The sequence below is a fragment of the Xiphophorus maculatus genome, chromosome 18 (assembly GCF_002775205.1).
Source record: "Xiphophorus maculatus strain JP 163 A chromosome 18, X_maculatus-5.0-male, whole genome shotgun sequence".
In the NCBI taxonomy this organism is placed as follows: Eukaryota; Metazoa; Chordata; class Actinopteri; order Cyprinodontiformes; family Poeciliidae; genus Xiphophorus; species Xiphophorus maculatus.
Genome location: NC_036460.1, coordinates 26,419,560 through 26,434,269, shown reverse-complemented (window position 1 = coordinate 26,434,269; position 14,710 = coordinate 26,419,560). Strand labels below are relative to the sequence as shown.

Genomic DNA, 14,710 nt, shown 5'->3' with positions numbered 1-14,710 from the left:
TATCTGATGTTTAGACTCAAAAAAAAAAATAAAAGAAAAAAGAAAAAGTTGGGAAAGATTTTGGACTCCAGTAAAAGTGATAAAACTGATTTTCACTTTCGCCTTCCTTTATTTAGCAGCCATTGTGGGAGACAAATTCAGTCATCTTCAAAAGTCATGTTAGAATTACAACTAATTTGCTGATATTTAGCAAAAGCATGCTATAAAAATTTATATGAAAAATGTCTTTCACAAAATTAGGAGATTCGATTTTAGGCTAGAATGTTTTTAGCTTCAATATGTCAAACGTCCATCTAAATTTAGCAGTAGGGGGATCATTGGATAAGAAGTTATTGTTTAGAGTGAATCTGTTACAGGATAGATTTTATCTTTTAGAAAGAATATTAGAGATTATTCCTGGTCCTAACAGAAATATGAGGTTTTGAGAAAATGGCACCTTGCTGTACACTAATGCTAGACCTGAAAGCTGCGGTGTCCAAACTTTTTATCACGTGGCTAAAATAGATCAGTCAAAAGTACTTTAAGGCCATAAAATATAAAACTACAATAAATAAATAAAATCAAGTCAATAACGTGGTCGGTTTTGTTGTTCTTTTTTGTAGAAAAGGAATGTCATTCACTGTAGATCCAAAACCTAAAAGGGATTTTCCAATTTCTTTTATTATTAAACTATGTTCGTTTAGTTTTCAAATTCTTTTGAAACAAATTTATTCTGTTATGCGTCACTTTCTTTCAGAAACAATTTCTATATTGAGCCAAGTTTAATAAATGAAATAAAAGTTGATTCAGATGTAGAAATGTCGGCTTTTCGGTAAAAAAATCTATGGACAGACGTGGTTCTACTTATTATAAGAGCTTGGATATGAAAGACAGTAACGTTTTCCATTGTAGTAAAATTATGTTGCGTGGCCTGATTAAAAATGAAAAGTTAGCATCTGCTTCAGCCGTCTGTGCTGGACGGATCAAATCTGAAATCATTCAAAGCACAGAATCTTTGATTTTTTTGCGGAGGCCACACAAAGTCACTCCCAGGGCCACAAATGGCCCCCAGGCCACACTTTGGACACCCCATCCTTACGGTTAATGGAGACAAAGATGCCTCTTTTACTTGATGTTAAATTTTTTAATCAACATTAGCACCCTAATTTTCTGTTATTTATTTAAATCCTGAAATTTATTGCTGCGGCATAATCTCATCGTAGAAAAATCCACCGTTTAGAGTAAAAACAACAGGATTTGCTGCAAACCAGGCTGGATGACACAATTGGTGTGGGAAGAAAAGAGCGCAAGCAATGAAAGCTTTTTGTCACTGAACAAATGTTAAAGCAAATTAAAAGCAACTCATTCGTAGCAGTCAGAAAAATCAAAACACGACGACCAAAAACACAAATAAGACCAGTAACAACAAAATGACGTGTAACATTAAATGAAAGCAGCGCAATACGAGACGCTAAACTGCCACGTCAAGAGCGACCGTTCGTTAAGAACGTTAGAGAACGGCAGCAAAGAGAGGCATGTCGGGGACGCCGTAACACTCACTAGACCCTGTCTCCATGCCAACCGGTGGTTTGGAAGAGGTGGCAGGAAAAAGCCTGGTTTGGAACTTGAACGCAAAGGACGTATCGTGCCCACATTTTAAACGTGGCACGGGATCTGTGATTTAGTGCGTCTGTTAGTCCCCTGAAAAGTTTTGGGAACTCTGTATGACGCACAACACCACAAACTCCTTTAAAACCGAGACGTTTCGCATGGAAAATAAACCTTTATTGGGTCTCTCTGCTGGATAACGATTCAAATTATTCCCCAAAGCTATAACCTTTTTGCACGTTTTGATCAGAACTGCTCACCACACTAACATGGTCCTCAAAAAGCTGACAACAAGCATTTCGTAGGATTTTTTTATTCTTTTTTGTTGTTGTCCAAAAGCAGGGGGTTTTGTGCCGTCTCTGAAATAGCTTTAGTTGTTATTCAGTCGGCGTGTTCATCAGTTCTCGCTGACAGCTGTAATCTCCTCGTCAGAAACAACCAGTATAACATTTTATTGTCTGACTCATAAGCCAGTGTTTAGGGAGGTTGCTGAAAATGTCCATTTGCAAAACAGAAATGCATTTGTAATTGGGTTTTACATCAACAAATAAAAAAGCAACAACAACAACAACAAAAAAAAAACAGCAACTGTTAGGCAAACTGTTAATAGGAATTTACTGGAAGGACAAAGTCCTGGGGAGGAACATTGCAAATCCTGTCAATGTCAGGAATTTGAGGAGTCTGCATCGGAGGATAATAATATACATATATTTTTCATTTTCAGGGTTTTGTAGGAGCGGCCAGTGACTTGAGTTTGGGGACTTTTTAAAAACTCGTGAAGTTATTGCGTCCTGAATGGTTTGCAAGCGTGTTACTGACGGCATGAATTTGCAGCCGCGTGGGGTTTTAGGAAATGTCACAACGGAGCACAGCGGGATCTCACTAATCCAAATCTCTGGGGAATAAATAGCATGGAACGGCTCTGGGATTCAAGTTTGCCCTTGCCGAAATCATTTCAGTGCCTCCAAAAAAAAGAAAATAAAGAATTCCCAACAGAAACTTTATTTGAACTAGAATAATTATCAGTATATTTAAATCAGCTCAGCCCTTGGTTACTTGTGTTACATAATTGAAGGACATCTTTAAATAATAAATCAATCAATCAGGTTTATTTGTATAGCATATTTCAGCAAGAAGGCAGTTTGAAGTGCTTTACGTCATAAAATCATGAAAATAAAAAGTCATAAAAACAACATATACAGTCGCCAATTGAGAAGCCAACAACAAACATTACATTTTGTCAAGCACATTTGGTCAAATATGTTGGTCAATGTTTCAATATTTTATAGTTCAAAAGCATCTCTACACAGGCTTGGTTTATAGTCTTGATTCAAAGGAACTCAGCGTTTCGGCTGTTTTGTAGTTTTCTGAAAGTTTGTTTCAGATTTTTTAACAGAAAGCTAATTTTTCAGCACAGCCAAGTGACAATTAATTTGGGGGATTATTTATATGACACACCAACTCCAAAAAATTCATAATTATGAGATGAATTCAAATTATGCTTTGGGGTTTTTATACTTTTAATAAAAAAAAATTATGTTGGCCTCCTTGTTTTCTACCCTTCTAAAGGGTGAGCCTTAAAGGGGCGGTGTTACGTTTATTTCGGGCACAAAGTCTTTTTGTAGGACAGCCAAGCAACTATGTTACCTTCAGTTGTTATAAAAATGATGTATATATAAAACATGACATAAAAGAAACCTGACACTGGGTTTCTGTCTCTTTAAGAAGCTCCGCCTTCTTAAAGCCCATCATCACAACAGCGCTCCTCATGATGCCGATCACAACTGAACAGTAGTTCGTATGACGAGCTCAGCAGACTCCACCGGCCTGGAGCTCCATCCATTTTTAAGTTCCAACTAAACGAGGGTGCTACAGAACAGCTGCAACAAATTAAAATTTCCACTTGTAAGTTGGGAGCAAAAAAAAAAAAAAAAAAAGTGGAAAGGCTCAGAGGGTGAAAACTGCGCTAACATCTTGAAGCGCTACAACTAGAATCACACACCTGCAGCCCCCCCCCCCACTCTGAGTGACATGCTCACACTTTTAAAAGGTGCAGACGATCGCTTCCAAACAAAAGGACGTCATAGTAGCTCACTCACAGCCGATCGTCGCGCTATCAGGACCACGTTTCCATTAGCCGAGTAAAGATCAGCCCCCAGAAACTGGCGGAGGCTGCTGTTTGTACGTCTTCTGGACCTCCGCCGCAGAACCCCCAAAATAGTACTGTAGCGTTCTCATGTCACAGACAGATTTACAGAACTGCCTGCGAGCGCTGAAAAAACCCCATGTATAATGCGTGTCTACTGTTGTTTAATGTATGTATCCTTTGATTCATGCTCTCTACCTCTGTAATGCTCCCATGAATGAGTAAAAGCAGTGGGAACCGAATGTGCTCTGCTCGCGCCGTGAAAACGTAGAGTGTCTCCGTTATCAGCGTTTGTGCCTTTGGCCATGACCCCTTCAATTAGTAACTTTGTATCCACATATTTTACCAATTTCCATTAAACAGATTTTCTCTGGTGTGTGAGCTTTAGAGGCTCTCTGACCTCAGCTCTCTGTAATGAGACACAGGAGATTGATAAAAGGTGCTCAAAACTGCATATAATCGTAGCCGCGACTCCCACTCCTCTTTCTGGAGGATTTAATGCCAGACGGAAATCGCGTTGTGGTCCATGTGAGAATTTGTTGTCCCAGACTAATCATGCCTGCTACAGTAGCTTAATTAGTGTGTGTGTTCCTGTAACATTGATTGGTCTTAGCGTTATAACCTTGTGGAGTTTGTTTTTTTCCCCCCCTTTCTGTTTGTGTGCAGCTTCCAAAGCCGGCAAAGTTTTCCTAAAAGAAAAATCCCGTTTTTATAACTACTCAGTTCTCAGAAGTAGAGACTTTTAGGGAGTTAAATTAACACAGATTCTGAAACAGACCAAATTCATTTCACCACAGTCTTGATTTAACCGTGTAGTATAAGAAAACCAAGCATGCTTTCATTTTTTTAGGGCTTTGTGCACTTTTTGCTGTGCCATCTTAGGGATTTGTTTTGGTTTAACCTGCTTTTTGTCACAGTTTAAGATTTTAAATTAAACTTATTTTGATATCTTGCTAAGATAATCACTGTCCACTGATTAAAAAATCTCTTCAATTTTTTTTAAAGTCATTTCCCAATTTAAAGAAATTCAGGAACAGATGGGAAACAAAGTCGTTGACATCCATCAGTCTGGAGATTGTTACGAAGCCATTCCTAATGCTTTGGGATTCCAGCGAACCACAATCAGAGCCTTTATCCACAGACAGAGAAAACATTCAGCAAAATCTTCCCAGAAGGGCCTCGTGTGTTAAAGATTCCCCAAGAACACATCAATGAATCAACTTGGAGATCACAAGAAAGAATATCGGAGGGCTCTCTTGCCTCAAGTAAGGTTTTTGGTTCTACACAGCCAAAACAAGACTAGTCAAAATGGCGTCTGAGAGATGGTCCCTAAAATGTTTGTGAAAACTGCCTGACTAGACAAAAGTAGAATGTGCTGGAAATAGTGCATCCTGTTGCATAAAATCACATGATGACCAGATTGAAACGCGGTTGTGGTCGTGTGATGGTTAGCTGCTTCTGGACCGGGCCGACTTGCCATCATTAACTGTGTTTCCATTCACCATATGATTCTGCGAATTGGATTTCCCCCCAAAAAACAAAAAAAACACACAAAAAAACCTTGGTTAATGGAAAAACGTCAATTTGGAAAGAACTCACAGTTTCCAATAAGTGTATTTCATAAAACTACAATGGGAACCCCTTCTTGGCATCACACGAGTCACATGATCAACAATCGAATGTTACGGCTCAAAAGACGAAAAAGACAGAAAGTAGGAGGATGACGGCACGACATGTCTTTTTAATGAGGCTTTGTGTTTTTATGCAGGAACAAGTCATGTCATTTCAATTGCGTTTCTTATTTAAATCACCTTTTTCTTTTTTACATTACCAGAATATTGACAAATGTTTGCGCACATTTGTAATGAAAACGCAGCTGTAGATGGAAACGTGAAATGTTCTCTTGACCAGAAAATCTGGAAGAAGAATGTCGGCAAATCGTGACACTATGCTATGTAACAACTGGGTTATAGAGCATGATAATGATCCATAACACACCTGCGCCTGCTAGTCCTCATACAAGTCACTTTTAAAAACAAATGTTTGTGAGTGGCCTAGTCAAAGTCTGGGCTTGATTCCAGTCAAGATGCTTTTGCATGACCTTAAAAAGGTTGTTTATGCTAGAAAACCTGCAAGTGTGGTTTAACTTAAAGAATTTTTCAAAGAAAACAATTTCCTCATTCAATGACGACTGTTGCTGTCATCCTACCAACCAGTTAGTTACTTTTTCACAGAGTCATGTTGATTTGCAAAGCATTTTTTCCTCTATAAGCAAAACTCTTTATTTAAAAAAACTGCATTTTGTACAGTCAGGTTGTCGTCATCTGACTGGAAAATTTGCTTGATATTCTCAAATGTTTAATCATGGGAAAATAGCAAATACAAAAAGAGATCTATAAAAAGTGCAGATGATTTTTCAGTGTGCTGTACAAGCTCTGAATAAAGCTATACCACTTCTATCATACAAAAAAAAATTGTTCAACTTCCTCTCGCTCACGCAGGTAGTTTTGATCTAGAGCTGTTGAATCGCTCATCAGTTTTATTTTCGCTCCTCCTGCCACCTTCTACCTGCTCTGCTCCTTCAGGCTCGTCCTGTTTTACAACAACTAATGACCTTTCAACTGCGCGACAGGCCGGACAGGTGGGAGGCTGATGTAAATCCACGTCAAATCAAGTCCCATTGTGCGAAGCGCCGCATTGTGTGCGGCCGGTCGAAAGGGGCTCCGAGAGAGAGAGAGGCTTCTCACGCTGTTTCTCCACGAGGGTCTGTCTGAGACGGCCTTTAAATTGTGGCCCCCGGCTGGCGTTTGGTTTGTGAGAGAAGTGGCCAGAGCGAAAACCTTTTTTCTCTTTCTCTCTCTCTCTCTCTCTCTGGGGCAGCAGCAGCAGCAGCCCGGCGCTATATAACCCTCACATACTGCCGATCCTTTTACCACCCCACTTCAGCTTGCAATTGACTTTTCGACCTATAAATCCTCGATGGACGCAGAGTCAAAGACACGCGAGCTGCTAGAAATTTGGGGTTTGTTGGCGGTTTGACATAACATGAGCGGACAGGACTCAGAGGTCTCTTTGGTCTTATGAGGGCCTGTTGGAAAACCGTGTCCTTGTGAATTGAACTTCATATTCACTGTCAACGCTTCACACACATAAAAAATAAAACAACCATTCTATATATCTCACTTTATTGTCTCGCAAAGATGCTTCTTTTTATTTTTAAATGTTTGTGTAAAACCACCTCTTGAGTTCAGTGTTTGTTTGGGGCGAGACATAAATGTGAAAATGAGCCTTTTCACATTTTGTCACATTGCAGCCATAAATGTCGATGTATTTTACTAGAGTTTTATGTGACAGACACCAGGAAGTGGACAACAGTGAAGTAACAGGAAAATAAATAGAAAGATGAATATGACGAGTGTGGGTTGAAGTTTTCTTCTGCCCATTTTACTCTAATCCCTGAAATAAAATCCAGTGCACCCACTTGCTTTTATCAAGTGCCATCGTCTAGTTAGTTAACCAGGTTCACTCATGTGTAATATACTACAAATCTAGCTGTTCTGTGAACGCATGGGATTCTTGGAGAATATTGGTGAGCAAACATAATCAAGAGGACCAAAGAAATAAAGCAAAGTCCAGATTACGATGAACAAGGACAACAATTGAGTCAAAACTGAAATAGAATTAAAGTAAAACTAAATTCAAAAAGTAAAAATGATCAGATGATAGTTAATTATCTCAAATTAACAGAGTTGTAGACTATAATCCTTGAGTGACGTTCTGGTTCGCCCTCCATGCTAGTCGGTGGCGGTAGTGCACCAATTCAATGTTTGCCGAACGCCAATAAACACAGAGGAAGAAGAAGAAGAAGTAGAGTGATTGAGGAAGTTTAAAAAAATGTTTTTATGAAATCCTACATTTATAAAATCTCATTAAGTGAAACGGACAAATTGAGCCACAACTAGAAACCTTCCAAGACATGGAGGGTCTTTCTAAACCGATAGGCAGAGAGCATCAACCACCAGAAATATCTAATACGCTCAATTAAACTCTGGAGGAAATCCTGTCAACTGGGCAGCTATTAGTCATTCTCTCCACAAATTGGACCTTTAGGTGGTAGCAAAGTAAACCATTATAACAGGGAGACCCATTTCCAGTTTGCCACAAGCTATGTTAGCAAAACACATGAAACATGCAGAAGACGACCCTCTGGTTAGATGAGATAGAAACTGAACTTTTGACCTACATGCAAAACTCTTTAATATTGCAACAAAAAAAAGCTAACACTGGACATCCCCAGGAACTAAGTATCTACACTATAAAACATGACTGTGGCTGAAAGAAAGAAAGAAAGAAAGAAAGAAAGAAAGAAAGAAAGAAAGAAAGAAAGAAAGAAAGAAAGAAAGAAAGAAAGAAAGAAAGAAAGAAAGAAAGAAAGAAAGAAAGAAAGGAAGGGAGAAAAGCAAAGGGGCCACTGGATTCCTTTGAAATCCAGACTTTTCTCCATGTTTTGCAGAACACTGCCACGATGCTTTATGGAAAAGCAACTTTTAAGCAAAAAGAAATAAGCAGACAACACAAAAACAAGCAAAACATCCCCTCCCCCAGCCCCCTGCCGTCATGTTGGCAGGCAGATTTAAGCAGGCGTGGATAAACAATTTCTCAAACATTGTTTCACTTTATGGTTAAATTTTCTCATATCAAATTGTTCACTGATACAAATGCTCCCTGAAAATATGGCATCTCCAAAACACACTCATATTTCAGCCCTCATAAAGCCGAGCCCGGAGTCATCCAGCCTGGAAATTGCCCATGGAGAATTCGTGTTCGCCTGGATATTATACGTGCCACATCCCATCCCGGGCTTTGTGAAGACCCTCATCCCTGAATGGCCAATTTCGCCCCCACCCCCAGCCAACTCTCCTCCACACACTGACATTTCAGCTATCACACAGCCTTCGGTCATAGGGAAGGAAATCTAGCCCACCCCTCTCTTCAAACACTGTCAGAGGAGAATCTGCCGCTGATACCCCCCTACCATCATCAGCACCACCTCTGCTATACACTCCATCCCTGGCGGCAACATTATGCTGTCCTTGATGTTTTATCATTAGTTTGGGAGTGTGTGGTCCCCCACTGCTGTCTTTTGATGGAGTGCAGACAGTAAAGGCATGGAAACAGCCAGCCAATTTCCCTTGCTGCAGTTCTCCCTCAGCAAGGGGCCGGGCTATCTTCCCCCCCTACCCTCGCTGCACCACAGCCTGGCAAAATAATTCCCCTTGATGAGGCGGGCTTTCAGTCCTGCTTAGTATGGTTGTATACCTGAATTGGCCTCCATCTTGTCTTCCTGATTATTTTGGCGCAAGGTTACCAGCGGCTCTGATACGTAGAGTGAGGAGCAGAGAGAACATTTTACGGTCTTGCTTGAATGTTGGGAAAGTCGCAATGTCCTCAATCGGTGCCAAACGTCTTTGCTCGTTAGTCACTAGTTGTTTTTCAAAAGTGAAATTTAACAGCTAACGTAATGAACTGTAATGCAACCCCCGAGTTTATTTGTCAGCTCCTTTTTTTCTAAATTTTATCCATAAAATCAGCTTTATTTCCATAACAAAGGTTCTGTCATGAAACGCGGTTGAGACGCTGCCTTCGTTTCCGTTACAAAATGCGCACCATACTTTGTCAATATTACGCTAATGTTGAGAAAAACACAATTTTGCAATTGCAGTGTATTCTTTGAATAAGAAAAGCAACTAAAATCACACATGAATAAGTTTGTTCACACGATGTCATTAAAAGAAACATGCCGCGCCATCATCCTCCAACTGCTTCCTGTTGTCGTCTTCTTCATGGATTGCACCAGTAGCAACATCTGGTTGTTGATCGCGTGGCTCGTGTGATGTGAAGAAAGTTGTTCGGTTGGAGTTTTACGAAATAAACCAATTTCAATGTGGCCAACAAAACCCACCTCATCCTAGCACTAAAACGTTTTTTGAGTTTTACTGAAGTTGCCGTGTTGCATTAGGCATATTTATTATCGATTATATAGTCAAAGGAAACTCAGTTACTGTTAATGAAACCCAGGTTGCTTTAATAGTTGCCCTCAGCTCAACTACATGGACTGATCTGGTGTTTCTTATCTTCTTGTTGACAATATCTCTTATATTTTCGGAGGTTTGGCAGGCAATATTATGTGCTCCAACTTTCCATTAATAAATTGGGATGCAGCATTTTGTGAATAACTCAGTGGGCCAACACCAGTGGATGATACGGCCCCCCAAATCATCACTGACTCTGGAAACTTGAACCACTTCCTCCAGACTCTTCCACTTTGACTTTTGAAGATATTTAGGTATTTGTTTTAATCTGAATGGAGACCTTGGGCTTTTTTTCTCCTTAGCTCAGGTAAAATACTTTTGGTTCAGAAGGCATTGGACCAGACATGTTGCCTTGCGTACATCTATTTGTGATGTCTCTAACCACCCACTCTCCTCCCCCAAGGCTCATGAATGGGCTTTGATAGAAAATTCTCTCTGGTTATCCGTGTTGCTTGTGTGCCAATGTCTACCACACTTTTTCCTTCCATTAGATTTTCCAATAATCTAGCAGATTGTTGCAAATTAATCCACTAGATTGGTGGATTAAAAAGTCCACTAGATTTTCTGATCTAGTGGATCAGAAAATCCACTAGATCAACATCCCAAGATTGTAGATGTCGTTCCATGGCCAATACATAATATTTACGTTCTAAAAATTTTTTATTGGTCTTTTGTAATATTCAAATATTTAACTTTAAGCCAAAATCATTTAAATTTACAGCTATATAAGCTTCAATTCCATCACCAGTTGCAGAGGTGATTAAATTCACGAGTTTCCGTTTTTGAATTGAATCACTCCGTAATCTTTTAATGTGATTCTAAACTATATAGATGAGTGTATAGCTTATTTACGACTGTGACTGCAGCCGTTTAACGTAGGCAATAAAAACAACAGCGTAGTTGAGAAACAGGCTTTAAAATGGCAACAGAACCAGCTCATCAACAAAAGCTAAAGAGGAGACCCGGAAAATCCCAAACCGGACACCCACTCCTCTTCACAGCTAAGACTGAAGACTCAGTTCATGAAAACCTTAAGCAGAGTCCAGCTGCATTTTGAGCAAGGTGGGAATATTGTGTTTGGTCTTGGTTTGAATAGAGAAGGACCTGTAAATATGCCTATTCAACACACCAAAGGTCTTCACAGTGACATATTTATGCTTTACAAGGACACATGTATGTAATTTTAAGGTTTATTTATTTATTTATTTATTTTAAGCCTTGACTTCTTTTGGCATGAGAAAGTAAACAGGTGGCTAACAGGATGTAGCGTTAGCCACTGTAGCTTGATGCTAACATCAGTTCCATGCTGATGTTAGCTTTTACCATGGGACGCTAGTAATGCTTCAAAAATGGGTTTATAAGTCTTTTTTTTAACCCCAAGTCTGTTTGAAAACAAATGTCAGATGCCAAGGTGTTCATAAAGGCACCGACAAGTTTGGAAATTTAAGCATTTACAATATTTTTTTATTAAGCTAGGCTATAAAAAGCATCAGTGATTTATTTATTAAGCAAAAAAACTTGTTAATAAAATGGAGTTCTTTTAAAGTAAGACAAAATGGTCTTAAATTGACGTGGAAAAAGTGTAAAGTTCTTGAAGGATTCTTTCTGAAAGGGTAGGTTTATTTTATTCACTGTTATTGGGTTATTTATTTATTTACATGTTTTTTATGAAAAAAGATGGGAAAAAATCATTTCCATCTGCCTTTTTTTATCCAGTTCCTCACAAACAACATGTTGAGAAATGTATTTAAAGTAAATACAGGTGAGGTTAGTAACAGTAAACAATTCATTAGAGCAATGTAAAAAAAAAAAAAAAAACAACACGGTTGCCATAGATATAGACCAGAGATGATTCAATAGCTTCAAGAATGCTTTATAAAAACACAGCTATTGATAGATTTTTTTTCAATGTTTATTTGTTTATGTTATTCATTCAATGTCATTTGCAAATGTATTTTTTGAGGCCTTACAAACAGTTTCCATGGACATTGTATGTCAAGCTCTCCATGAACGAATACAAAAAACAAACCAAAGAAAGATGGAGAGACGTTATGCAGTAGTTAATAGCACTTGGAGTTTGTCGTCTCTGTTGACATCTGACACTTTTATTCTTTAAAAACTTGGGGGATGGAAAAAAACCCTGAACCTATAATTTGTAAATGCCTCCTCACACCTACTAACATGTACTTTCAGCTCACACAGTAGCTTCAACATGTGCATGTTAGGATTTTTTTAAATTTTATTTGGTTTGTTTGTTGTTTTGAAAAAATAGTCCAGCTTCTCATCTTCAGTGACTTTGTCTCTTTCTTTGCTCTTGTCTTTATTTCTTATACATGTTCTTTATTTTTTTCCCACTCTTTTCATCTAGATGCTCCCACTACTATCCCCACACCCACCACCAACCCAGTCAACACGCAAGGTACTGTATTTCCCCAATACTGTCCCTCTCAGCAAAACGCATGTGTGTGTGTGTGTGTGAGAGAGAGAGAGAGAGAAAGAGAGAGAGCTGGCATGCACGTGTGATGGGGAAAAAAGAAAACAAGGGCTTGTACCTACAGTTGAAGGGAAACGGTGGCTAGCCAGTTTAAATTAGATAGCGCTGTTGATAGGTGTCAGTGAGGACGCGCGGTGCGGGACAGTCGGAGACACCTGTCACAGCTCGTGCGTTTGATCAGAGGGAAAATTTGCTGCTATCTTATCGACATCTGCAGCTTTATATCTCAACTGAACCCATCCGTCACATTGTAATGCCCGTTACATCCCCTCTACAAATGCCAGTCACATTTTGTCTCGGCGAGGCTGCAAAACATCAATAACTGTTTTCCCGCGGACAGACGGGAAGTAGCTTATTTTGCCGCGCTAACTAACGGCGTAGCAACCCGTTGGGTCATTTTTTTAACGCTTAGATTTACCTCTGCAAAAAAAAAAAAAAAAGGGTTTCAGTACAAACCATCATTTTCATTTATTTATTTTTTTTTTAAGGCTATTATTTCAAAAGCACTGTTAAGGCTAGGCAGATGGTGAGGCAACCTTGGGAGTTGACATTTGGATATGCCAGAATGTGACATTTTAATACAAAAAAAATATCTTTAAAGAATAGATCGGTTTATCAATAGCCGCTTTAAAGATATGGCAATTTTTCTTTTGTCGTGGGCAATGTGCAATTCATTTAGTTTAAAAAAATAAATAAATAAAAATCCAAGGCGACCAATAATAAGTTTAAAAAAAAAATAAAACTCAGGAGTGAGACTAGATCAAAAGCAAACATATTCTAATGAGGCGACTCTCTAGATAACATTCATTTACACTTTCAGTTGATCAAAAAGAAACCCCAACAGAGCTGACATTTTAGCTCTATTTTTGTGCGTCGGATAAAAATAGCGCCAGGTAAATCTCTCTTGAAAATGAAGCAACTTTTTTCCCTCTGGTTTCTCCTTCAGACCTGCCTCTCCTCTGTGACAAACGGCAAATCCGAAGCGCCGCAGATCAGCGATCGTCCTCTCACGGTTAAAGCCTCAGTCAGCTTTACCGACTCTCTCTGTGTGGGAGTGGCGGAGTCAAACGGGACGCTGCTTTGCACATCTGTTACATTACGCTGCAGTTTTCCATAAGCCCCTCTCCTTTTGAGTCACCGTGATGCTGCCGTCTCTGTTTTGTGCTAAAACATTCCGAGAAGACGGGCCCCAAAGCGGATTTAGTGTGATTTATGTGAAACATGCTGGGAGGCTGTAATTGAGCTTCCTTGCAGTTCGCTGCTCTCCTAAATACTCTCTTGTCACAGGGCAGTTCTGAGCTAGCTTGTGGTAGATTGCTCTGCACTACCTTAATTAGCATAACGCCACAGTATAGCATTTCTGTCCTGCCAATGAGTAAATATAGCTTTGTTGGAATAAACACGCCGACACTGAGGAATTGTTCTTCCTAGAGAGACACAGCTACAGCTACCCAGAGATCCTAATTTAAAAGCCAGTGTCTGTACGTCCTCTGGTCCAAATTTAGTGTTGCCCTAAAAATATTTAAGGCAATGTTATGTTTTCAAAAAAAAGAGTTGCCAATTTTTATCTTTGTTGCTGTGTCTCTGTCTCAGAAGACTTGATAAAAAAAACTTTGAGTTACATGTGGTGAGTGTTTGGAAATCTTTACTAGTAAGCAGGCTACTGGACACTTTTAAGTCTTTTTCATGTCAGAAACGTTTCCATCTCTTGCTTGCTTCGCCGGCTTGAGGAGCAAAGCAGAGTGATAAATTTGGCAACCAATCAAAAAAGAAAAATAAGCACGAGCTAATAACATGTCAGTAAGGTAAAGCGCGTAAACCCTACATCAGTAAAACATGTATGAATGGAATATCAAATATAGCAACAGCAGAACGTTATAGCAATAATGTAGTTACAGAGGTGGGTTAGCTCTACTACAACTGGTAACCTATTACAAACTACCTTAAACTACCAAACCAGGCAAAGACAACAGTCATGTCAAGTTTATTTGTACAACACATTTCAGCAACAGGGCAGTTCAAAGTGTTTTACATGATGAAACCATAACACTGGTTCAGTTATGAAACAAGCAACCAACATTACATTTTGTCAAAGGCCATCATCAAGAATAATTATCATCAAATATACCAAACGATGCTCCAGTTATTATTAATCAAAGGCAGATGGGCTTTCAGCCTCGATTGAAAGGAACTCAGTGTTTCAGCTGTTTTGCAGTTTTCTGGAAGTTTGTTTCAAATTAGACGAGCATAGAAACTGAATGCTGCTTCTCCATGCTTGGCTCTGATTTTACAAATGCAAAGCAGACGTGAACAAGTAGACCTGATTGTATACAAAAATGAATGTATTTTTGTGCTGAGTCATGACGACCACCTTACAAACGGCACACAAGC

The 14,710-nt window shown here is 39.2% G+C and overlaps 1 protein-coding gene across 3 annotated transcripts in view; it reads left to right on the top strand.

Moving 5' to 3' along the window:
- Positions 1 to 14,710, top strand: part of LOC102233868 (cell adhesion molecule 1-like) — a 277,256-nt gene that overhangs the window by 246,133 nt on the left and 16,413 nt on the right. For 2 of the 3 annotated variants that reach the window (XM_023351439.1, XM_023351440.1), the window contains one exon: positions 12,194 to 12,244. The exons of the other annotated variant lie outside the window; for it this stretch is intronic. In XM_023351439.1, coding sequence (XP_023207207.1) covers positions 12,194 to 12,244 — 51 coding nt within the window. The remainder of the gene's footprint in view (positions 1 to 12,193; positions 12,245 to 14,710) is intronic. 3 annotated transcript variants of the gene reach the window in all.